Genomic DNA, 25,976 nt, shown 5'->3' on the forward strand with positions numbered 1-25,976 from the left:
AGGGTACCCGGGTAGGGTCGGGTAATAGGGTGGTGGGTACCCGGGTAGTAAACTTGGACTCGTCCCTGCCCTAGATTCTAGGCAGAGTACGTGCCTGATACCTCATGGGCCCAGTGGAGTAAAAGGAGGATTGGGTGGTCAAAATGGATGATATGGTTGATCACAAGTCAGTGTATCCTGCTGCAATGGATCCTTCCACATGCTTTTACCTTTGGTGTGCCCAGACTATTTTATTCACAGGTGGCCATGATATAACTGGAATATTGCTGACTACGGTGTTTTGAATAACATTTACTCATTCAAATACTTACTCAAGATGATGACAATTTCTTGATGCTTAATGTTGTTTAATGCAGTCTGGACCAGCCAATCCAGTTATTGACATCATGAGCATCGATCCATGCAACTGGGATAAGATGACAAGCAATCAACCATGTCACTGTGCCTGAACAACCGATCCCCACTGGGAGAGGGGCATAGATAACCGGAGACCAGTGTATTCTTACCCAGAATCCCAAACCGGAAGACAAGCATAAATTGTTGGGGACCTATATTCTTACCCAGAATCCCGTTGGGGAGGCAAGCATAGGTAACTGGGAACCTATATTCTTACCAAGAATCCCCATGGGGAGACAAGCATAGATTGCTGGGGACCTATATTCTTACCCAGAATCCCCACCGGAAGACAAGCATAAATTGCTGGCGACCTATATTCTTACCCAGAATCCCCACTGGAAGACAAGCATAAATTGCTGGGGACCTATATTCTTACCCAGAATCCCCATGGGGAGACAAGCATAGGTTACTGGGGACCTATATTCTTACCCAGAATCCCCACAGAGACAAGCATAGATTGCTGGGGACCTATATTCTTACCCAGAATCCCCATGGGGAGACAAGCATAAATTGCTGGGGACCTATATACTTACCAAGAATCGCCATGGGGAGACAAGCATAGATTGCTGGGGACCTATATTCTTACCCAGAATCCCCATGGGGAGACAAGCATAGGTTACTGAGGACCTATGTTTTTACCCGGAATCCCCATGGGGAGACAAGCATAGATTACTGGTGACCTTTATTCTTACCGAGAATCCCCACGGGAAGACAAGCATAGATTGCTGGGGACCTATATTCTAACCCGGAATCCCCATTGGGAGACAAGCATAGGTTGCGGGGGACCTATATTCTAACCCAGAGTCCCCTCAGGGAGACAAGCATAGGTTGTCGGGGACCTATATTCTAACCCGGAATCCCCACGGTGAGACAAGCATAGTTTACTGAGGAGAATCCCCACAGCTTTTCCTGAGGCACATGAAACGTCAGTGATGTATTCTTCAAATAAGGCCAAGACAGGCCTTAAGGTCATTCAAATAGTGTATCTTATTAACTGTACTGTGTTTAGCAATAGTGAGTGAGAGAGTTTGGTTTTACGCCGCTTTTAGCAATATTCCAGTAATTTCACGGTGGGGGAGACCAGAAATGGGCTTCACACATTGTACCCATGTTGGGAATCAAACCAGGGTCTTCGGCGTGACGAGAGAACACATTAACCACTAGGCTACCCGACCGCCCCGTGTTTAGCAAAAGGTGGTTCACGTTCACCGTAAGTGATAAGGCTCCCCAACTTCCTGAAAGACTCAACATGAAGACTGCAAGCTGATTGGTCAAGGTAAACTTTATTCTCCTTTTCATATATCACATAGCTATAGTTGATTGGTCAAGGTAACTATATCCTAACTATCACGTATCACACAGCCACGATCTATTGAAACTTAGACCTTTTGTATATTATCTTTTCAACTTTGCTTCTCCACACAAATGGCAGCTGTACTATATATGGGGCTTTATAATGCACGCTCAATATGCAAGCGATTCTTCCTCGATTCTTCTTATCAGTGCAGAAATAGGGACTTCCTCTGTGACTATAGATGATTAGTTGTCCATATCAGTATAACAGTACTTTCCTTATTATTCCGACATGTAGGAAATAGAACCAATCTAATGTAACTCACCCATCACGGGAAAGCAAAACTTCCTGTCATAAATACTATCTAGATATATATTGTGTTATATGATGCATAAGAATAGGACCTGATATTTATGATTTTCCTGACAGTGAGGTCCGTTATACTATCATTGCAATATTGACAATAGCAAAACTACAGTAATGTTGTGTCTGTTAAAGTAAACATAAGGGCATTGTTGGCAAAGCATGCTATTATCGAGTGAGTGAGTGAGTGAGTGAGTGAGTGAGTGAGTGAGTGAGTGAGTGAGTGAGTGGTTTTATGCCGCTTTTAGCAATATTCTAGCAATATCACAGCAGGGAACACCAGAAATGGGCTTCACATGTCGAGAATGAAACCCTGGTCTTTGGCGTGACAAGCGAACGCTCTAACCACTAGGCTACCCGACCGCCCCGAGAGAGCGAGAGTGTGAGTGAGTGAGTGAGTGAGTGAGTGAGTGAGTGAGTGAGTGAGTGAGTGGTTTTATGACGCTTTTAGCAATATTCTAGCAATATCACAGCAGGGGACACCAGAAATGGGCTTCACATGTCGAGAATGAAACCCTGGTCTTTGGCGTGACAAGCGAACGCTTTAACCACTAGGCTACCCGACCGCCCCGAGAGAGCGAGAGTGTGAGTGAGTGAGTGAGTGAGTGAGTGAGTGAGTGAGTGAGTGAGTGAGTGTGAGTGAGAGAGTGAGTTGGGTTTAAAACTCAGCTTTTAAAAGTATTCCAGTTATGTAACAGCATGTCAGCTTAATTTGAGTGGGAGAAAAGCCTGCAATGTTGAAGGTCTCAGACTACTTTGGTCAAACTTGGGTATAAGGTTCACGAACCTTGAAACATAATCCGGGTGACCGGGATTCAAACTCATGATCATACAATCTCAAAAGTAGCTGCATTGAAAAAAAAGGAAACTGAACCAATCTCATTAAAATCAGATGTTAGTTTTCCCTACCGCTAAACAAAGATCTGAGGACATCCCTTTATGGGTCACGTCAGAACGACCTTTTGCGAACTTTGACCGACCAATGAAATTACTGACAAGAAATCGACATAAGCCAATCGGAAGGCAGCTTTCTCGAGCTTTACGACACTAGTTTCAAACTGGCGACTACACTTCAAAACATATTTTGACATATTCTTGAGTAAAAAATTTAAAACTGATGAAAAGAACATTCTGGAATGGCTTATAGATGGCCTAAATTGTATGGATATAATCATATAAACCCATAACTGTCGTTCGGATTACCCTGCGTTAACGTTTTCGAGGTTGCATGATTAGAAAACACATTCCGACTGTCACTTTCATGATCTGGTAAGCAACGCTCTGATTGGGTGGATGAAAGGTCGTTCTGACGTGACCCGTAATGGGATGTCCTCAGATATTTGTTTGGCGATAGCAAGAACTAAGATCTGATTTTAATGAGATTGGAAACTGAACATGAACATGAATAATTTGACAATACTTCATGCTAAGAAGCTGGAGAAATATATCATCATGATCAAAATTGCATTTGGAATATATATTTTTCTATCAAGAATATTTTTGCATATTCTGAAAAATAAGTATTGTATAATTGAAACTGTTGGCTACATTTGGGGCGGTCAGGTAGCCTAGTGGTTAAAGCGTTCGCTCGTCACGCCGAAGACCCGGGTTCGAATCTCGACATGGGTACAATGTGTAAACCCCAATCTTTGGTATCCCCCGCCGTGATATTGCTGGAATATTGCTAAAAGCAGCGTAAAACCAAACTCACTCACTCACTCACTAAACACATCCATCCCCCTTCAGTGACAAGCATTACTAATCATGACATGCCCACAGAATTCCCTAAGTGGTATCTGATTCTCAACCAACATCTTCATTTACCCTTCTCATATAAGCTTGTACCCAGCTCTCTTTAACTCATTCTGCTGAATCTATTTTTAACTGATACCTGTATAGGGATTGCCCCTTTAACGTCCATTACCATCACACATTTCAAAAGTAATTGATCAAGTTTAGGATTTGTTTTCAATGTCAAGTAAAATACACATCAAAATGGAACAGGAACTCATTTTTTACCTCAAAAGTACTTCACCAATACACAGAACTATACAATCCCTTATTTTATAGAAAAGTCTGAAATGTCATCGCCATGCAATTTACTGCATGCATTAAAAAGGAAAAACAAATATGAGAAACTTTCTCCTTCCTTGCTAACATTATATATGTCAGATAAAATACACATGTATACTGAGCCAAAAAAGTTAGGGATCATCACTACCATATTCAACATAATAAGCGCCCAGGGCGCTCTCAAAATTAGAAAAAGGGGGCTCTTATTAGAATATTATTTTGGTAAAAAGAAGAGAGTTGAAAGATATATTTGGTGGTTTATGCTGACAGCCTGAAATGTTTATATACGACAGATATATTTTTCCAGAATTTAATTGCCCATAATTAAGGGTGCATATAACACACGAGTGCATATTTTACGCGAATAAATAAGTTATTTGTACATTGATCAATCGGAAGGGGTGCTAATTGGGATTGTTAACTAGCCAATATATTAGCAAATATCGCCGTGGGCGCTTCTTAGAGCGGGGCGCTTATTACGTCGAATACGGTATTTTGAGGGATATTTTTTGTAGTGAATACTCAGCACACAATTTCAAAAACATACCCCCCCAAAATCATGATCCTGAAATGTTATGTTCAGTATAAATAAGTTAACACACTTTTAACAAGTCTTCCAACGAATAATATTTTCCAAACAACTAGTAACACTATCAACAATATTCAGGTTGACACCAGTGCTAAATGCATGTCTGGATTAAAACCACTCAAAAATAATTATTTAATACAGTAGCTGACAATTAAGGTGCTTAAGGTAATTAGAACAGTTAGAATAATTCACCCTATTGTCAATAAGTCTGCCAGAAAGGTCGTCCATGCAATTGACGCAGCAATTTCATATAGATGTCAATTCAGAATGTCGTATAATAAGATAATGACAACACTCTTACATAATTAGCTTATGAATTATTAATTGCCCATGACACCGACACATTATATTTTCTATCAGCAGAATAATTACTCAATACTCTAGTGTAGTTAGGAAAATAATAATTGATTATTGTATGACGTAGTGCTGGGACGAGTCCAAATTTACTATCCGGGTACCTTCCACCCTATTACGCGACCCTACCCAGGTACCTGTTGTAGATATTTAGAAATAGCTACAAACTGTCCGATTTGGAAAAGTTTGACCGTAGCCCTGGCAAAATGTATTTAGATAGATGTGTAAAACGATCTGGTCATGCATACACTGAAGTTTACTGCATGGAGTTTTATCTTTAATTGAACATATAAAAGTCAAGGAATGGGTGCATTGTCAGAAAGAAAAGCGAACATTAGTGACTTGTAGTGTAACCATAGAGTTCCAGATAATTTTAATCATTAGACAATATATCACGTGACTAACACGGGTCCGGGTAGTCCAGTGGGTACCCGAGTCCTACTCAGGACCCACCCGACCCGAGTACCCGAGTTACCTGTCCAAGCCCTCGTATGAGTTAAGCTAGATATCTCTTGTGTCCCAACACTGATTTTGTGCATGCAAATTTATGTTTTGTAGTTTGACGCCACACTCAGCAATATTCTAGCAATATGATGGCCATCTGTAAATAACTGAGTAAACCAGACAATCCAATGATTGACATCATGAGCATCAATCTATAATAGGGATTCGAAGACATGCATTAACCAAGTCAGCTAGCCTGACCACCCGATCCTGTTAATCGCGTCTTAAGATAAGTCTTGTTTGCTGGGAACCAGTTGCAGCCCGGGTCTTCACGGCAGTGCATACAAATGACACATTAGATGACAGATTAAGTGTATTAAATGCCCTCATCCAATTAATGCTTTAAATCTGTTTTAAAACAAAAACTGCAAAAGTTGTTTAATAAGTGGTTTATTATATATTGTAAAGAGGTAAGCAGAATTAAGGTCAGTTAAGTGAATATAATTTTGATACTCTTGGAAACTTTAATGCATAATGGTGCATAGTACATTGAAGATAGAGTGAGTGAGTGGGTATCGTTTTAGTCGCTTTTAGCAATATTCCAGCAATATCATTGTGGGGGACACCAGAAATCGGCTTCACACATTGTACCCATGTGGGGAATCGAACCTGGGTCTTCGGCGTGAGGAGCAAACGCTTTAACCACAAGGCTACCCGACTGTCCAACATTGAATATAGAACTTTCATCTGTGTTTTCACTGAAATTGTGTATTTTTGATTGATATGATCACAAAATATTTTAACACTCATGCACATATGATTTCACAAGCACCCTTGAAAACATTCATACAGATTTGCAAAAAAAATTGCAATTTGTAGTCAAGGTTAAATTTTTTTAAATATTTCAAAACTACATGAATTTTATTAACCAAGCATAAGATTTCATATTGCATGTCATACTGCACACAAATAACATTTTCATGTAAGCTTTTCTAAGTGATGTCAACTGTGGCTACACAAAATGTCCTATCTCTTATTGCAAAAAAAATTAATATTATTTTCATCTCTGATCTAGATATCAGGCTTGGAATGTGGATATTGCACATTTACACTAATGTAACATGTGATAACAAATCTCTAGACACTGACGGACATTAATCACACATATCAGATTGGCAACAGTGGTTATTAATGGATAGAGTTGGTGAAATATGTTACGTTTGCGATAGATAACCGACCTGTACATAGCATTTATGTCACAAAAATATAGAAACATTAATACAATTTTATTCAGTTTATTCCATAAATGTGAAACATTTACAGTTAGGATTCATTATAATATTATATCTTCTAAACCCTCAGAAGAAATGAACTTAAAGAGAATTTATCTACAAATTCACCTAAGATATCATGCTATAGTTGCTGTCACACTTTGAAATATACTCCAGTTATGATAGGGGCATTTTTATCTTTCCATGACACACAAAACTGATTCTCATAATATGCCAGGTGTATATTTCAATATATCTGACATATCTGATTATCTCTATCAAAAGAGAAGTAGCATATATTATTTAAAGACACCGAGAACACTGTCAATATCGGCTAATTTTTCTCCCCATATATTGCTCCTGTTTACTAACTTAAAGACAAAGTTTAAAATATTGCAATGAGATTTGAATACAAACTTAAATTCTTATATCAGGGTTTTGTATTTAAGGAAAACACTTGGGTTTTATCAGAACTGTTAACACACTAGTACTGCTATCCATGGCAAAAAACATATACACCGATCACATTTTGACACAAACTACCATTGATACAAAGAAATGTATTAGAATTGTAGTACACATCAATACAGGTGATCCATACACATATCTATCTGGACACTATTCTACAAGGATCGTTAAACAGCATAACATGTCTCCTTCACATATGGATAGTATACAATCTTAACCTACTTTCATCCTGCCAGTACTCTACTAATTGTGTGACCCTGAAATATTAGCTGAAGTGTTTGTGTGTATAACTCCATATATTACTTCTAGAAATAACTAGTTTGAAGGTATATAGCACTTACCCCAGCAGCAGGACATAATACCTAACTTCCCGAATGTACTTGTGAACAATGCAGTCTATCCAAGGCCGTAGTTAACTTTTTTTGACAGGGGGGGGCAAATAAGATTATTCATTTCTTATTCAACTTTCACAAGGAAAAATGTTTTCTAGAAAAAATCCAGGGGGGCAACTGCCCTCCCTGTCCCCCCAGCTGGCTACGGCACTGCTATTAATCAAGATATGTTGATAACACTATTGACCAAGTAGTTTCTGTCATGTGTACAGAATTTTGAATTAGTTCCAAATATAAACATCACATGTACACCAAATATAATATATTTCATTTTTAAAGTAAAATGCAGTTATTAGGTCTTTTAATAAATGATAAATAAAGACAATTGTGACAAAATATGGAAGAACTGCAAAAATATAAATAAGATGATTGTCCTATGCAATGCCATAAGGACAAAATGTAAGCTGTTGGTAAAAATCCACAACCTACCTGAGCCGCTTGATGGAGAACTATCACTAGAAAAAGGCATAAAAGTTTGACAACTTGCTTTCAGATCTGTAATCACAAACGATGAGCAACCAAACTGGCTATTGGAAGCAAACTGGCATTGGCGACGTCAATTTTTCGCTCACGCCTCTCGATGCGATACTCTGCGTTCCATATTGACATTAGAAGTCTGCCTCGACAGAGAGCCCACAATGACATGCACAGCTCGGGGACAAACAGGCTGGAAAATGTCGGCAAACTTAAGTTTGGTCGAGCTGAGAAAAACTAAGCTTGGGTATTAGTTAGTGAAATATCTAACTCGAGAGACTAGCCATTTTAATGGCAACTGCCCCAGAACGCTTGCCTAAACACAGAGGGTTGTAAACAGTTGCCGTCACTCGCATTGTAGATATTCTAATCTTTCAAATATTTCCCTCTAAAGCAAATGAGAGATTTCTGAAACGTAAACTCGGGTTTGCGATCTGACACACGTTTAGTTAACAGTTTGTTTTGTTTCACTATTCCACAGGTTGCAACCCCTGTTGTCACGACACTCCTTGACACATGGAATTATAGATCTGTGACATATCTATACATTCAGGCCTCTCTGGAGGTGTCACTGTGTTTAATTCACAGCAAGAAAATCATTTCTCAAAGTACGAAATTACAACTGTCATTTTCTGACAATTGTTGATATATTGGATACATTTATTTGTGAATCATAAAACATATCATATCAATAATCAGTTACCCTGTACAGGTCACACACACTGTCATAATAAATCATTAAAAAAACAGATTGTTAAAAATAAAATTGAATTTGTTAATTCCTAACACAGATACAAATTAAACATTTACATAGATTCTTAAAACGGAAATTATTCTTATTCCAGAATTGAGATACTATCCTATCTAACTCTAAAACTATGGCACAATTGCAATCATGCAGGCCATTCTGAGATTCAAAATACAAATTACCATGGAATAAAAATTATAACACCCACCACAATAAATTACCAAAATATTGCACATCGGAATAATCCCAGTGTTAATCAGTCTGAATGCAATGAAAATTCAAAACTGTTGCCAATGCTTCAACAGAGCAGTATTGTCACAGATTCAATTGAGAGAGATTCCAGTTTAAACAATATTAACCAAGGAATGAGGGAAAAGCTAGGAATCTGCCCTGCAGAAAATTGGCTTCTAATAAGACTCCCCAAACAGCAGGGTGTCAGTGGAACTCCGAGATTGGCGCTCTAAAGACAAGAAGATTACAAGGTGCCAGGGCCACACCAATACTTCCTTGAAGTCGAACTGGTCAAAGATCAATCTTGGGCTGTCACTTCCATTTAGTAAGAGACAGAAGACAAATTCATCTCTAAACCAAATAATCAAAATGTCAATATTTAATGCTGGAAAATATTTAAGTGTTAATCTTCCAACTTGTCTCTGTCAAGGGAAATTCAGTTCTAAATTCTGTGGTATTCTCCAGAATGAGAAACATGTCCGTCGACAAAATATATTTGATGTAATGGAAAAAAGCGTGTGGTAAATAAAATCCATGTTTCTTTCCTAATACAGTGGACTTTAATTTTAATTCATCTATAACGCTGGACACACAGACAGAATTGTTGAAATCAACATCAGTTTAAATGTCCCATGCTTGAAACGATGTTAGGAACAAATTTCTGAGCTTGGAAAAATAGGAGGGTTTGCTTGAAAAAATGTCTGTCAGTGACACTACAATATTGTAAGGTAAATACCAAACTTCTTATACAATTTACTGATTCTGTATTTATTTTATCTGTACTAGAATATAATAAATATAAACTAAGTACACAGAGCTACTTGTTCCATAAAATAGCTTCAATGATCCTTCAATACGTCCATCACATATACTGAACACATAAGTAAGGGATCATGAATATTTTTCGAGCTATATTTTACAATGTACACTGAGCACACAATTTTATAAAAAATATCCCCCCAAATATTCATGATCCCGAACTTTATTGGATCAGTATATATCACACGCTTATTAAAATATCATTTATATCTTTCTACAGTTTCAGAAAAAACTTCTAAGGGAACACTCCCCACTCACAATTTGAAATATTTTAATTCATCATATTAGCATATCTACACTAAACTTCTGATAGATCATGTCACAAATGATTAAAAATAGCCAAACAAGCTTCTAACAACTACAAAGTTAATTCCAAGTCAAAATCTTACTGCAGGGTTATGAAAGACCCCAGTCAGTGAGTCTACAACAAAATTTAATTTTCAAGTGTGTTGTCTCTCGAGTTGAAGTGAAATGGAGTAAGATGGTCTGTGTGTCATCTAAAGGATCATCTACCATTATCAGGAGACAAACAGAGACCCAAATACCCTAGCGTAATAACCTGTTGTCTCAGGGGTTATTCAACCCCATTAATACCCTCTCGCTCCTGGGGCCTTTTAGAGGTTACAGAAAATAAATAATTTCTAAGACATTTTTGCATATTTTGTAAAGCTTATGCTCGTGAAACAAAATCTAACTTGACCATTTTTGATCAGCTCTAAAAAAAAGTCGGATCCCGTGAACCTTCAAAAATTAAAATCTGAAAAGACTTATTTTTCACAGTCCATAAAATTTCCTTAAGTGTTAATTCTGCATTAGATGTGTGAGTGAGTGAGTGAGTGAGTGAGTGAGTGAGTGAGTGAGTGAGAGTTGTTTTATGCTGCTTTTATCAAAATTCCAGCCATATGACCGCGGGGACACCAGAATGGGCTTCACACATTGTACCCCTGATCCTTGTATGCAGACTTCTTTCAGTTCGACACCACACATTAACAATTAATGGTGAAGCATCCGACAAAATATGACATGATTGTCAGTGTTTGAAGCCAAAAAAGGTTCCTGTGACCCTTGAGGTTTGTTGCTACAGTATATGAACCAAAGGACCCCCTAAATCTTCCATTTCAAACATTGCATTAGTGTTCTGACATGGTTCTGTTGAGTTCCATGCTTGGGGACTGGCCATTTATCATAGAGGTGGGCCAGTGGGCTGGCTTTAAGACTGTATCCTTTTATTTTATGTGACAATTATTCATGACAACTCCCCCCCCCCCCCCCCCCTACCAAGTACATGTAACAATTAATAATGCCCACCTCCCTTAATCTCACAGCCCTCCCCTTCCCTATCATCATCATCATCATCATCATCATCATCACAACAACAACAACAACAACAACAACAATAATAATAATTTGAATTTTTTTTTAGATATGAGTCATCTTTTCATGGCCACCATATAGTTGAACTAAATTTTGACAACCCCCACCCCTTTCATCGTTTAAAAATTTTCATTAACTCCCTTGACCTCCCCTCTACCCTATAATATATGACCAGTCCTAGATATTAGTTTCAACCACTTGCAACAACAAGACTCCAAACTGCAACATGAGACAGCCTCCTTCAACACCCCTGAAAACTCGGATTTCCAGAAACCTACACTGACTGTTTCCTAAACCATGTACTAATAGCTCCTTCACGTGCATGTACTGGAAGGCCAAAACAAGCGACATTAATCCACAGACACAGCTTGTATATGTTTTTCAAACAAAGGTCAAAGAGGGAAGAGAGGTACATGGTCGTCATTTCCCTAATCTTCTACAATAACAAGCCTCTTCAGATACGTTCGTCTCCTTCCCCCCCCCCCCCCCACGCCCCCCCTCCCCACTACCACACACCAGGAACATCGTGTTTACGTACCCGATGATGTAACTCAACATTCTTTGTAGAATGACACTTTGAAGCAGTGTGACAGCCCCCCTCGAGGGAGCTGATATAATCAACCGATCATATGTGCCAATAAACCACCATTAATTTGTTTAAACCATGCGTACAGAGACGTCGGAACAATTCCACCAAGCTGGGAATGCGAAGGGGGAAAGATAATTGAATCGGCTAATCTGAGATTAGCCTGTTTAATAAAAACATCCATACAGTTATGATATGATGGATGAAAGCGAGTCGGATTGGTCCATTGTTCGCATGTCCAGTCGTCCAGCTGACACAGTTCTGAGCCAGCTGTATATTTGACCCTGTCCAGTTGAAAAGGACCCTTGGTCAATATATACAGTTAACTAGTTTATAACGAACATGCTTATAACGAACTGGCAGATATTACGAACTGTTTTTTTTGGTCCTGGCCATTTGGTTTATATATGCTGTATATATGCTTATAACGAACTACGGTTATAACGAATTATCATATTTGACATAATTTTGGGGACTGGGGTAAATGGTGTCATTTTGCTTCTGCCAGAATTTTTTTTTTATTCCTTGTTTTGCAGCTTCATGTTGTGAAAACACCTTGTAGGTAGTGAGAAAATGACAAAGACAAAGAAAGACTTTATGGATTATTCCTTTTGTTCTTGGATAAGTTACAGTTGGTGTCGGTCTGGCATACAGACCCTGAAACAAATACAGCACGTACAATGTTTTTATAGTTGCCAAGTCTAGATTACTGCAGTGAAAACAAAAATGAAGAGACACATATTTCATTAAGATAATTTAACAACTGTTTTCTGTAAAATACTTTCATTTCAGAGACAATATGTTAGTCACAGTTGGCATGAGAGCCGTTTTATTTTAGAATACCTTGTCAGCCTCGCAGTTGAACCTGTTACATGCACAAGTTTTTTTAATGTGCAAGTTTGCATTCATCAAAATGGGAAAAAAGTACTTTTTTAGATATAACATGTTCTCCTCTTATAGTCCTTTAAGGGTTGCCTGAAACCGGAAAAGACTTGCCTCTGGAAATTGTGCTCATATACATGTGTGTTAGAACATGCAGAGCAATGGAGGTGAATCTGGTGGAGGCTGTTTTCTATATAGATTATGGTATTCATATTTTGATACAGTACAGTGATAGAAAACTTGACTTTGCATGCTTTGGAGTTTAAATGACATACTGATTCAAGAATGTTTTGTGTTACATGTTCATTTTTATTATCTTAAGACATATTTGTACATGGGACATTATTCATAAAGTCTGTTAGGTACTGATAACATCAACTCGAGTTGAACAAAAAACTGAAAAATATTGAAAAAAATTAGTCTATCTAAATGTCAGGTTTCATGTTTTGGAGAAAGTGGAGTTATCTGATTGCACTTTCTTGCCACACCATTTTTAATCAAACAGTTTTCATATTTGAGGAGGAAAACAAGCTGATTATCATGAGATCAAAGCAACCGTCATTCTTATATCAAAGGTAATACAATGAGTATGATTTTTAATTTTCTAATTTACATCCAAATGATACTTTATTTTCTAAACATGACCGTACCTAACCATCAGGGATTATGAGAGTTTCGCAAAATATACGGAGTAGGTTTTACTTTTTCACTTAACCTGGGAAACTGGCCTGTCCCTATATTCTGTGTGTGTGTGTGTGTGTGTGTGTGCGTGCGTGTGCGTGCGTGTGTGTGTGTGTGTGTGTGTGTGTGGTCTATGTGTTTGGACTGGTGTGGTGTGTGTTTGTTGTGTGTGTTGTGTGTGTGTGTGTGTGTGTGTTTTGAAGTGGAGGAGTGGTGTGTGTGTATGTGTTTGTTGAGTGGAGTGGTATGTGGGTGTGTGGGGTGTGTGGGGTGTGTGTGTTCAGGACATTTATTACCTGAAGCAATATCCAAAGGTATATATATTCTGTCTCCACCCAACTACCCCGTTGCCAAAATATTAAACTATCGGCCCCATAATACCTCAGTATTACCAGACGTGAAATCTGGGATCAAATACTGGAGAAATAGTTTAGTTCTTGATTAATTTCAACTATAAGTTCAAATTCTCTTTTCAAATAAAACAGTTATTACCTTTGAAACAAATCATCACATTCAACTGACAATTACGGCCTGTGTTTCAGGATGTCTAATTTGAAGTATGTTTCACACTCGCTAGTTTTGTCAAAGATGTGGTCTGAATCCCGCCCTCCAAGCCATAAATCAGTTCCATATTCAAACACACTAAATGCACTTGCAGACAACTATCCCAGCATGCAATGCAGGAATCCGAATTCCATGTATTGCAGTTAGGAGGCTGAATTTCCACTTTCGGTGGCGATTGTCTCCACCTGTTTGTTATGGGAACAATTGTAGCACTTTCCAACTGTCCAAACATACCGATGTGTCACTGGACATATTACATGCACAACAAAGCGAAGGGTCTCACAATGGGAAAGAACTATTGTGTCTTTTCTCGATCTACTACAACTTTGTGGACTGCGAACATTCTATTCACGAGCTAATGATTTTCTTCGGCTTCTTACATAAGCCATGTTTGACCTCTGCTTGGAGACAGTCCAGCTCTTGCCTTGTCACAATGATGACCCCTTGGACACAATATATAACATAGGTTTGATCCCGGTCATGGGTTGTGATCAGCAAATATTGACCTGACAACTAATTGTTACTGCTGTCTGTTTTGTGTTTAACCCTTTGAGTTCTGGCAGTCAGTGTTAACCACCTCAATGACAAGTGGTGGCATTTGGGCCTTGTTCTGTGCTGGTGTTGGGCAAATCATTATCTCCCCTTTTGTATAGGTCACAGACAATGTGAAATGTTTACAAGCGGTGGGTTAGCCTTGTAGTTAAAGTGTTTGCTCTTCACACCGATCGCCTGTGTTCAATTCCACATCTGGGTACATTGTGTGAAGCCCATTTCTGGTGTCCCTGTTGTGGTATTGCTGGAATATTGCTAAAATCGTCATAAAACACATTCACTCACTCTCACTACTAGTGTTGGGGAATTTGAATACATGTTGAATTTGGACATATTGGGACACCAATAACACCGTTGATGTTAGATGCTAGGGGTGTAATAATACAGCAAGGTCAAGATACAATACGTATCATGATACATATGTCATGATACGATATGTATCGCAATCCATATTTATATCAAAACGCATGGAAACTTCTTTACTATAAATATTTTGGAGCTGTTTCAAAAGGAGAAGCAAGCTGTAGACACATGTTCGTGGCAGCCTTTTCAAGAAATGAACTTGAAGCGTTAATGACAACACCTTTTGCGATATTTCACTGACAAAAACGCTAGCGATCCATTAAACCACTTGTAATGTATTTAGGCAAGTGTACCATCTTGTATTGACACAGAAAAAAACATGTCATGTATTATTAAATTCATTGTACTTTTCACAATAAAATAAACAATTAGGAATCTGATTTTATGAAACAGGCTTCCCCAGGACCATACAAATACATCCACATAAAACTCAGTATGGTAAAACACCATTTGTCATATCTACAGCTCATTTCAGACAAGTAGCTATTTAAAATAACTAGATTTTGGGAGAATACAACTAGCCTGTCTAAATTTTCACTAGTCTCAGACTAACAGACTAGTGGCCATGTCTACCCTGGCACAAAGTAAGCATTTAACATTATAATTATGATAGTAAATTTAGTTCAAATACCAGTAAGTGAGTAAGGTTTTACGCCGCTTTTAGCAATATTCCAGCAATATCACAGCGGGGGACACAAGAAATGGGCTTCACACATTGTACCCATGTCGGGAATCGAACCCGGGTCTTCGGCATAACAAGCGAATGCTTTAACCCCCAGGCTACCCGACCGCCCCCGTTCAAATACCAAGACGCTACATACACACTGATACAATGGAGACCGCTTCACACAGAACCGTTTTTTTAGCATCATAATCATGCAATACAGTGTTGACAATAGTTCCAGTGGGTACTAACATTTTCACTGGTACGACGTAAAGATATACAAAAAAAAGCTGTAACTACAAAATTTGGCATGGTCTCCCATCATGCATCAGCAGAAGGGGTGGTGACTGTCAATGATTGGTTTCTACCCCTCTTTAAATTCAAGGGTCTTAGAGCTAACTGATTCAATGTCATAATGCCAAGGCCATTTTTTGGTTTCCAAATTTCTGTATACAACAGGCAAAGACACTATTGTCCTACCCAACTAGTGAGTGAGTTTGGTTATACGCCGCTTTTAGCAATATTCCAGCAATTTCACAGTGGGGGATACCAGAAAATGGGCTTCACACATTGTACCCATGTCGGGAATCGAACCTGGGTCTGCGGCGTGACGAGCGAACGCTTTAACAACTAGGCTACCCGACCGCCCCTCATACCCAACTAGTCCGGAGCTCATTTCAGACTAGTGGTTCATGGGAAATAACTAGATTTGGATAGAAAGCAAACTGGTCCCTTTGAATTTTCACTAGTCTGGGTCTAACCCTGCATCATACTCATTAAATGGGTCAAAATAAAAACATGAATTAATTTGCAAATTATTAATCTTGTCCAATCAATCAAAGACTGATTCGGTGGCCAAATTAAAATATATCTAACTTGTTTTACATTTTTTTCAGATTTTGGCTTCAGACATTCAAATCTGAAACTGGAAACTAAAGAAAGTGATGCCAAATTAGCTCTAAAGGGTGGAAGAATAACCTTTAATTTTTTTCAATTATCAAAATTTAAATGAACTGTTGTGTGAGCTAAGAGATGCCTATGCATTCAGAATTTGTTTAACATAACACAACTAAAAAAATTCAGTTTTTTGTGTTAAAAGTTAAGCAGTACTAAGATAGACAATCATTTCAAGTTGTGTTACTACGATAGCATCAAAGTTGAAAAACACTGGACAAAGGCCAGTTTGGTCAACTACTTGATTAATTTATCAAGCTGTCCATGAGCTAACACAAACATGGAGCCACGTGGAGCCTGAGCACAACAGTTGCTGGGATCCATTCACAGTTATCTTTGTGACCTAACACTTGTCCGATACCCCCTGACAACAGTTAGAAAATTATTTGTCATCTTTCATTAAAATCAGGTATGAAATTCACGAACAGTGTCCCCAGGTGCTTGAATCCATTCACAGTTATCTTCCCTGACCTGACTCTTGTCTGATACCCTCTGGCATTTAGAAAATTATTTGTCTTCTTTCATCAGAATTGGAGAGTCAATAGCTTATCAACCACCTAGTCTCTGGGATGATAACTTTGTCAACATTTGTCAACAATGTTACTAACGTGAAGACAATAAATCAAACATGCAAACCATACCAAAATCTGACTTTAACTCGTGAAAACAGTAATCAACAGGTTCTACACTAAATGTCACCCCCACACATCCCCAACCAACTCTCCACCCCCCCCCCCCCACCCATCCAAAAAAATAATAATAATAATAATAATTAAAAATAAAATAAAAATTTAAAACAAATATTTATTTTTTTTAAAACGGTAAGAAAAGAAGTATTATCTTTCTGGTCTCCTGGAAACAGGTTAGAATTACCTGGTTAAAAATCAACAAAATATAAAAGCCCGATGTTTGGATATGACACAGGTCAGGACAGGAACAATAATTTTAGGGGGCCTAATCCCTCAAACATGTATCAGGGGTCCATTATTTCCAATACTGCACACCTCATTAAGACACTGTCAATCAACTTACATAAGCTTTAGCTAAGTCCAACAAGTGGAAATACAGATTATCTGTGTATGCTCTGGATTATGATAATCCACAGAGGTCAGGCACCTAATCCAGTATGAACTGTAACAATGGGAGACAGAGGGAGTCAGGTATATCACTGTTAGTCACCGAGAAGGCCAGGATATAAGTACCTATATTCTACACAGTAAGGAGATTTGTGACAGGTGCAGGCAAATAATAACTGGCCATTCTGTAAGGACATATAACAGTATACAAATCTGGATCATTATTTTTAAAATTTGTATCAGGGATAGAAATATATCCAACTCAAAAGAACTTAAGTACCACCTGATTCTTTTATATTACGATAGTTAATCTGTCATGGCATGACTGATTAAAAACAGCAATATGAAAGAATCAGGTTTTCTTTCACTTCTTTGGAGTACCGTATTCGACGTAACAAGCGCTCCGCTCTAATAAGCGCCCAAGGCGATATTTGCTAATATATTGGCTAGTGAACAATCCCAATTAGCACCCCTTCCAATTGATCAATGTACACAAGACTTATTTATTTGCGTATAATACCCACTAGTGTGTTTTATGCACCCTGATTTATGGTCAATTAAATTCTGGAAAACTATATATGTCGTGTATAAACATTTCAGCTGTCAGCATAAACCACAAAATTTATCTTTCAACTCTGTTTTTTCCACCGAAATAATATTCTAAAAAGAGCCCCCTATTTCTAATTTTGAGAGCGGCCTGGGCGCTTATTATGTCGAATGCGGTAATCATCTTTTCCAGTGTACCACAGGACACTTATACTACTCAACAATTTCTAAGGATCACACACCTTTGACTAAAGATGACTGTTTTGGTCCTTAGCAAATGTTGAGCAGTATATAATGATGTTGTTGGGTGCCCTTTGGTATATAAGTGTGCCACCCAAAATAATACTTTTGAACCACCTGTGAACTCTCCGAATGTCATTTCAGCCTGAGCTGGTGAGTTGTTATTTACAAATCTTGTATCTAGATATTTACAAATTCTGAATACACAGGTTCATTTTGTGAATCATACTGATTGTGAATTCATATATTTCTCCATCTTCCCGAGGCAAGGGTGAGTTAACTGACTATAAAAGTCCAGTTTCAACCCAGGCTGGTATTATGGAGCTACATTTTGGCTGGAATTCCAGCCTAGTTCGGCAAGGGTTGAAACTGGACTTTTAAAGTCAGTTAACTCCCTTGCCTCGGGAAGATGATATTTCTCATTCTTCGTGTGATTGTCCAGTTTACATGTGACAAAGCACATTTATCTCTGACTTCACATAAAAATAATCATATTAAGTAACATTCCTATAACATATTTTTAATAATAAAATATTTAATAAAAACATATTCTTGTCCCTCAACCTTAGCACGACTTAGGTTTTACAATTTAAAATTGACAAAACATTCTTGAACCTTAAATGAAGCATATTTATCAAAAAGAAAATTGTTTAAAAAATGTATTTTATTTCCAATGTAATCAGAGCTATTTTAATGCTAAGACATTCTTAATGCATACACCCGTAGACACTTGAGACCTAGACACTTGCAGAGTTGTAATTGCTTTATGAAACAGGAGCCTCTCACCCCACTCTCATCAGATCTAACACTTGCAAACAAAGCATGAACAAAATAATTCCTAGCACCTAATCTTATCAGTGCATATGTTATGCAAGTTTATTATTTTAAGTTAAGGGGGCATGAATGAATATTCTGGATTACAGAAGAATCGTGTCAGTCTGCCGATTGTTGGACGTTTCCGACCAATCATCTAATCATGGTAACAGTAGTGTGGAGATGTGATAGTATGAAGTTGCTGAGACAAACAATTAGCCACAAAGAGAATCAAGATACTTCATCTTTATGAGTTTAATCTTGAAGGAGGAATTCTGTATCAAACTGATAGAAGCATCGCTGCTGCTGCTGGTGCTGGTGAAGTGGGAATGTAGTGAGATGTTTTAGACGACTTTTAAGCAATAATAAGATGTTTTGTACAACAGGACATGCATGGGTTAAAAAGTGAGTGAATGCACTTCTCCAATTCCTGGCTCTTAGCGAAAGAATACATCAATGCTGAAACTGAAGAAATCAAGACAAAGTACTGAAGACTAACATTGAAGACTTTCAAAATAATTATTGTTTCAGGGTCTGTATGAAACTAACACCTAGTCTCTGAAACCAAAATATTTTTCAGAAAAAACAGTTGTTAAAATATCTGAATAAACTTAAATATAAAGCAGCCCATAGACTCGCTTCATTTCAGCCTGACACTCCAATAATCTAGAGTTGCCAACTACTATAGACTTGCATGGGCTGTATTAGATATATTTGTTTTGGTGTCTGTATGACTGACTAGGTCTGCATAAGAACAAAATAAAAATAATTTGGAACATACAATAACACAACATACATACTACTCAAAAGAAGTTAAAGAACACCTGATTCTTTCATATTACTATTACTAATCTGCCATGGTATTAGGGCACATTAGTGCAAAGTCTAATACTGGAGAGTTAGTTTGTCCCAGAAATCCCTAAGAGAAGTCGTGAAGATCCTGGATAGAAGAGGTCTTCAGCAACCCATGCTTACCAAAGAGGTGACGATGTTTGTCGTTAGAGGCGACTAACGGGATCAGATGGTCAGGATTGCTGAATTGGTTGATGCATGTCATCGTATCCCAATAGATCAATGCTCATTATGTCAATCACTGGACTGTCTGGTCCAGACTCGATTATTTACAGACCGCCGTCATGTAGCCTTAATATTGCTGAGTGAGGCATTAAACAACAAACAAAACAAAGAAACAAACTAAGAACAGACAATAGGAGCCTTCAGTATGGTGTTACAGAAATCCCTAGATAAGTTCACCAGGAACCCAGAATACAAGAAGCAGAGAATGTGAGTGACAACAACAGGCCTGAAACTGGAGCCTCAGCCTCAGCCTCAGCCTCATTATGTGGCAAGGATGTCCCCTGGTCGAACAGATGAGTGAAACCTGACAGTGCCAGCCTCACTTGGAGCAATCAGGGGAAGACATTCAAGTGACCAGAACTCGGATATTCACAGACAATTGCTCTAAACATCTCGAGGTCCGTGTTGTCTGTGCAATCACACTGTCAGGCTTCGTGACCTCCTGGTAATGGAGAGAATTTATATAACTGATAATGGGCCTTTTGGTCTGAAGATGGGTGAAAGGAGATGGTAGTGTTTAAACACTGTATCTTCACTTCCAACCGTGGGAAATGATGGGGCAGTTTAGCAAGAAATCATACCTCTACACAAAAAACCTCTATATATATCACTAAAAGCAGATCCTATTCTCCCAATACCTCACTGCGTTTTGTACCAGATGTTTGTTTGTTTGTTTGTTGTTTCACGCCACACTCAGTAATATTCCAGCTATATGACGGCGGTCTGTAAATAATCGAGCCTGGACTAGACAATCCAGTGATTGACATCACGAGAATTGATCCATGCAATTGGGATAAGATTACATGCATCAACCAAGTCAACGAGCCTGACCACCCGATCCCGTGAGTCGCCTCTTACAAGAAGCACAGTCGGCTTTTATGACAAGCATGGGTTGCTGAAGACCTATTCTACGACAGATCTTTACAGGTCCCCTCAGATCTTGACACAGATAGGTATCGTATCAGATCAGCAAGGGTAAGAAATCAAAAGACTTAGGATGAGTGATGGGGCAGATCATGGATTTGAACCAATCATCCAGCTACGGATCCTGGCGTGATTAAGGGACATAAAAATCTGAGTATTTGACAACAGAGATTTTTAAGGAAATATGTCTTGCACATCAGTTACTCAATGACAACCCAAAATTTGAAAACACAAAATCTTCATCAACATTGAATCTTACAAAAGCAATGAGATACCTAGGCCACCTCTTATCGAGGAGTGAGTGAGTGAGTATGGTTTTACGCCACTTTCAGCAATATTCCAGAAATTTCACGGCAGGGAACACCAGAAATGGGCTTCAAACATTGTACCAATTTTGGGAATCGAACCTGGGTCTTCGGTGTGAGCAAACGCTTTAATCACTGGGCTACCCAACCGCCCCTCTTATCCAGGAGAACCGACAAACTCAAGACAGAGTCAGAGATTCAAACCCACACTGTCAAGGAGGAAGCTGACCTACTGACCTGCTCCACCACCATGGTCCATGGTGAAAGAAATGAACAAGATCAAGAGTGTGTTTATACGTTGTAAACTGAAGCTGGGCCAGGACCTCAGATAAGGGTGATGGAGAATCACTCAGACTGAAGCACCTACTTGACCAAACACAACACTGCTAATTGGGCACATCATGAGACCATTCTTTAAAGAAGCTCTACCAAGAAAGCATGTTTTGTGTTTTATTCTCAGTGTCTGTTTTCTTTGTTGTTTAACGCCGCACTCAACAATATTCCAGCTATATGACGGCAGTCTGTAAATAATCGAGTCTGGACCAGACAATCCAGTGATTGATATCATGAGCAACGATCCACGCAATTGGTTTTTTGGTTTGGTTTGTTGTTTAACGCCGCACTCAGCAATATTACAGCTATATGACGGCGGTCTGTAAATAATCGAGTCTGGACCAGACAATCCAGTGATGAATATCATAAGCATCAATCCACGCAATTGGTATCGATGACATGCATCAACCAAGTCAGCAAAGCTGACCACCCGATCCCGTTAGTCGCCTCTTATGACAAGCATTGTTGCCTTTTACGTCAAGCATGGATTGCTAAAGACGTAGTCTTCCCCGGATCTTCAAAGGTGTTATTCTGAGTGAGTGAGGTTTAACACCGCTTTTAACAATATTCCAGCTATATGACATCTGCCTGTTAATAACTGAATGCGAACCAGACAATCCAGGGATTGATATTTTGAACAACAATCCACAAAATCTAGTTGATTTGAACCAAGTCTCCGAGTCTGACCACTTGAGCCAGACCACACTATCCATTTGTCGACGCCTACAACCAGCAAAGGTTGTTGGGGCAAATTTACCCAGAATCCTCTCGGTTGTACATTATCAAAGCGAGCAAGCATGGTTTTTATGCCGCTTTTAGCAATATTCCCGCAATATCACAGCAGGGGATACCAGAAATGAGCTTCACACATTGTACCCATGTCGGGAATCAAACCCGGGTCTTCAGTGTGACAGCCAACTCTTTAACCATTAGCCTACCCCTGTTAATTCTGTGTCTAATCAGTGTAACGCTGGGGCAGTGTGTGGTTTCGAGGATAAGGAGCACTCGTGTTGAACAGTTGTGTCAGTGCATGGGTGTCTTCCAATATCCATGTCATTACCAGCGAGGCCAACAAATGGCAGCTTTGATAAGTCAAGCATGGGGCCATCTGGGGCCGGGGAGGACAGTGGGATGGGGACATCACACAGCGGGGACATATGTGATGTGGCTGGAGGAACGCTAAATAGGATATTCACTGTCACTGAAAACACTCATTAGATCAAAACAAAACAGGATTCATTCTGCTTTGATTTGTCAGGTGTGGGAGGTGGAGGTGTGGGGGAGGGGGGATTCTTTCTGCTTTGATTTGCCAGGTGTGGAGGAGGTGTGGGGGGCCAGGTATGTATGGGGAGGGGAAGGATAATGTGGATGAAGAGGTTGACAGGTGGGTGGGGTGCGCAAGGCTCTTGGAAGAAAAGTGAGCTTTGGGTGCACAGTCAGTGAGTGAGTGAGTGAGTGAGTGAGTGAGTGAGTGAGTGAGTGAGTGAGTGAGTGAGTGAGGTTTAACAGTATTCCAGTTATATCACGGCATGACAGCTTAATGTGGGAGGAAAGCCCGAAGTGATGCAGGCCTCTGACATTACCACTTTGATTAAACCCACAGGTATGGTGCTGACAAACTTAGAAACATAATCGGGACGAACCGGGATTTGAACCCACAGTCAAAGGTTTCTGTCATGCCAAAGGGATGCAACTCGCCGCTTTTAGCAATATTCCAGCAATATCATGGCGGGAGACACCAGAAATGGGCTTCACACATTGTACCCATGCCGGGAATCAAACCCGGGTCTTCGGCTTGACGAGCAAATGAGTGAACGAGTGAACGAGTGATCGAGCGGGCAAGCAAGCGAACGAGCAAGCAAGCAAGTTGAATTAATATATTTTCACAAAAACTACCAAACACAAGATATTTGCATCTATCATACCCCCATCCCAACCAATCTCCCTTTACCTAAAACCTGTTTCCGTGCTTGAATATTGTCGGACTACAAAATGACAGAACAGGCCATCATTGTTGTGGTTTGCAGAAGGACCACTTGGCAGCATAGTCATGGAGTTGGCATCAGATAGGTTACTGACAAGAAAAGGTGTCAAGGGGAAACTACCTCTTCAAAAATTCCTCTGGTGAAAGAAAGGGATATTGATAACAGCGACTGGGGCTAACAGGCATCACACTGGCACTTGCAGGAAGTTGTGATAAACTATATCCAGACAACTTTACTTCCTACTCCATGACTCAAGATACCACTTCAGATAACTTGGTAACTTTGGACATTAAATCCCTTTGCCTTTTTACCCAATGGAATAGGTTTCGGTGGATAATCAAGACACTGGCATTAGCAAAAAGCATGAACAAAAAAGAAATGATCCAAAGAGTTCTTAATCCCTATTTTGGGGGGAGTCAAGTCTGAGCACACAATTTAAAAAAAATGTTCAGTATATTTCTATTTGTTACAGTTCAGTTATAATTATAATAGGACAGCTACATATCCACCTATAAAGAATATGCAAAGAACGATCAATTACAAAATTTCACAAAAAAGGTGACATCCATGATCTCATAAACCCTAAACTGTTCAAGAATGTATGGGAAACATGTACAAGCGAGCTTCCCTCCAAATGTACAGTAATCAGCATATAGCTAAACACAGAAGTGGGTGGAATTTTGTTCTCAAGGAACATCCCAACACTAATAACTTCAAGGTGCCATCCATCACTGTAAAAGACCTCTCTTCCATGGCAGTGCCACCTTCCCCCATTGCTAGACCATCCTCCGCCTCTTCTGCATCTCCCCCCACCCCCCCTCCAATTTCGAACCACCTGTTTTCCATTTGGGGCGTCCTCAGACCACCTCACACCACAATCCCCCTATCTCCAGTATATGTTACGTACTTCTTAGTTTTTGTTTGTTTTCAGCAAGAATGAGAAAACAGTAAACAAGAATTAATTTTGTCTATCTCGTTTTGTTGGCAAGTCATATTAACAAACAACTTCCCCTGTACCTTGGAATGAAGTCAACTGCCATCAGATGGGAAATAAGTCCCATATACATATATAGACTAACATCTAGTCTCTGAAATGAACATATCGTACAGAAAAAAAATAGTTGTTAAATTATCTTAATAAAAAGTTAATAAAAAGGAGCCCAGAGACTCACATTTTCAGATACTGCAGAAATCTAGACTTGCCAAACATTGTAGACTTGCATGGGCTGTATTTGATATATTTGTATCAGGGTCTGTAAGACAGACTAATACTTATAGTACACTTGGAGAATGACAGCAAACATTTTACAAGGAAACTAGTTTGGCTTTAGGGCTCGATTTAGCTATATAAAACATGCACCAATGCAACCCATTATTGAAAAATGCAACCAAATATTTATGTCTATATGCACAAGGTGCATGTAAAAAAAATAACATGTGTCTCATAACATCGAAATTGAACACAATACCTCTGTGCCTTATTTACCATAATATATCACTTTTCCTTGTGTTATGCGTAATTTGTCATGCTTTGTTGGGCTGGACATCATCAAACTGTCCTCACTTAAAGATTGTGTGTCCTTGTTCCTGTAACGGTTCACAGCAATACATCATTGACTTACTGACACTAAGAAGGCCTATGTTTCAACTTCGATAAAATTATGGGACCAGGGTGCAACCTGGTTTTGTCTGGTGCAACTAGGTTTGCATGTCAAGATGCACCTGGTGCAACTTAAATCCAGTTCCGTACATTGAGCCCTTCTCTGTATTAACTGGAACAGAAAGATTCAAAATTGAAAACAATGGAACCTTGTTAATTCTTACAGTATTGTTGGTGAAATCGTCCGGATTCACAAATTTCCATATAATAAAATCAAGGATAAAGTGTAATAATTCCTTTTGGAATTAACAGGGTACAGATTATTGAGGTTTTACTGTATCTACCTGCTCATGTTTCGGGACTGTCCAAAATAATTTGATACATGTGTATCTTTATCTATAGTTTCGGATAAGGGTAGCATTAGTATAGAGTTTTTAAATGTTAAAAGTTAGTTCATGAACATAACAAGATCTCGCGAGAGCGAGACTCCATTCAAAATGGCGGCACCCAGCAATTGATCGCATTCGATGTCGCCAGGGTA

The 25,976-nt window shown here is 39.0% G+C and overlaps 1 protein-coding gene across 4 annotated transcripts in view; it reads right to left on the reverse strand.

Moving 5' to 3' along the window:
• Positions 1–25,976, reverse strand: part of LOC124152259 (histone-lysine N-methyltransferase PRDM16-like) — a 140,857-nt gene that overhangs the window by 84,656 nt on the left and 30,225 nt on the right. Inside the window, exon 1 of one of the 4 annotated variants that reach the window (XM_046525131.2) lies at positions 8,074–8,235. The exons of 1 other annotated variant lie outside the window; for it this stretch is intronic. In XM_046525131.2, the coding sequence (XP_046381087.1) occupies positions 8,074–8,113 (40 nt within the window). In that variant the 5' untranslated portion in view covers positions 8,114–8,235. Of the gene's footprint in view, positions 1–7,593; positions 7,625–8,073; positions 8,236–25,976 lie in introns of those variants that run through there. 2 more of the 4 variants (XM_046525129.2, XM_048394378.1) reach the window with 2 other exon arrangements.

This window comes from Haliotis rufescens, unplaced genomic scaffold (genome assembly GCF_023055435.1).
Source record: "Haliotis rufescens isolate VD_foot unplaced genomic scaffold, xgHalRufe1.0.p SCAF_13, whole genome shotgun sequence".
NCBI lineage: Eukaryota > Metazoa > Mollusca > Gastropoda > Lepetellida > Haliotidae > Haliotis > Haliotis rufescens.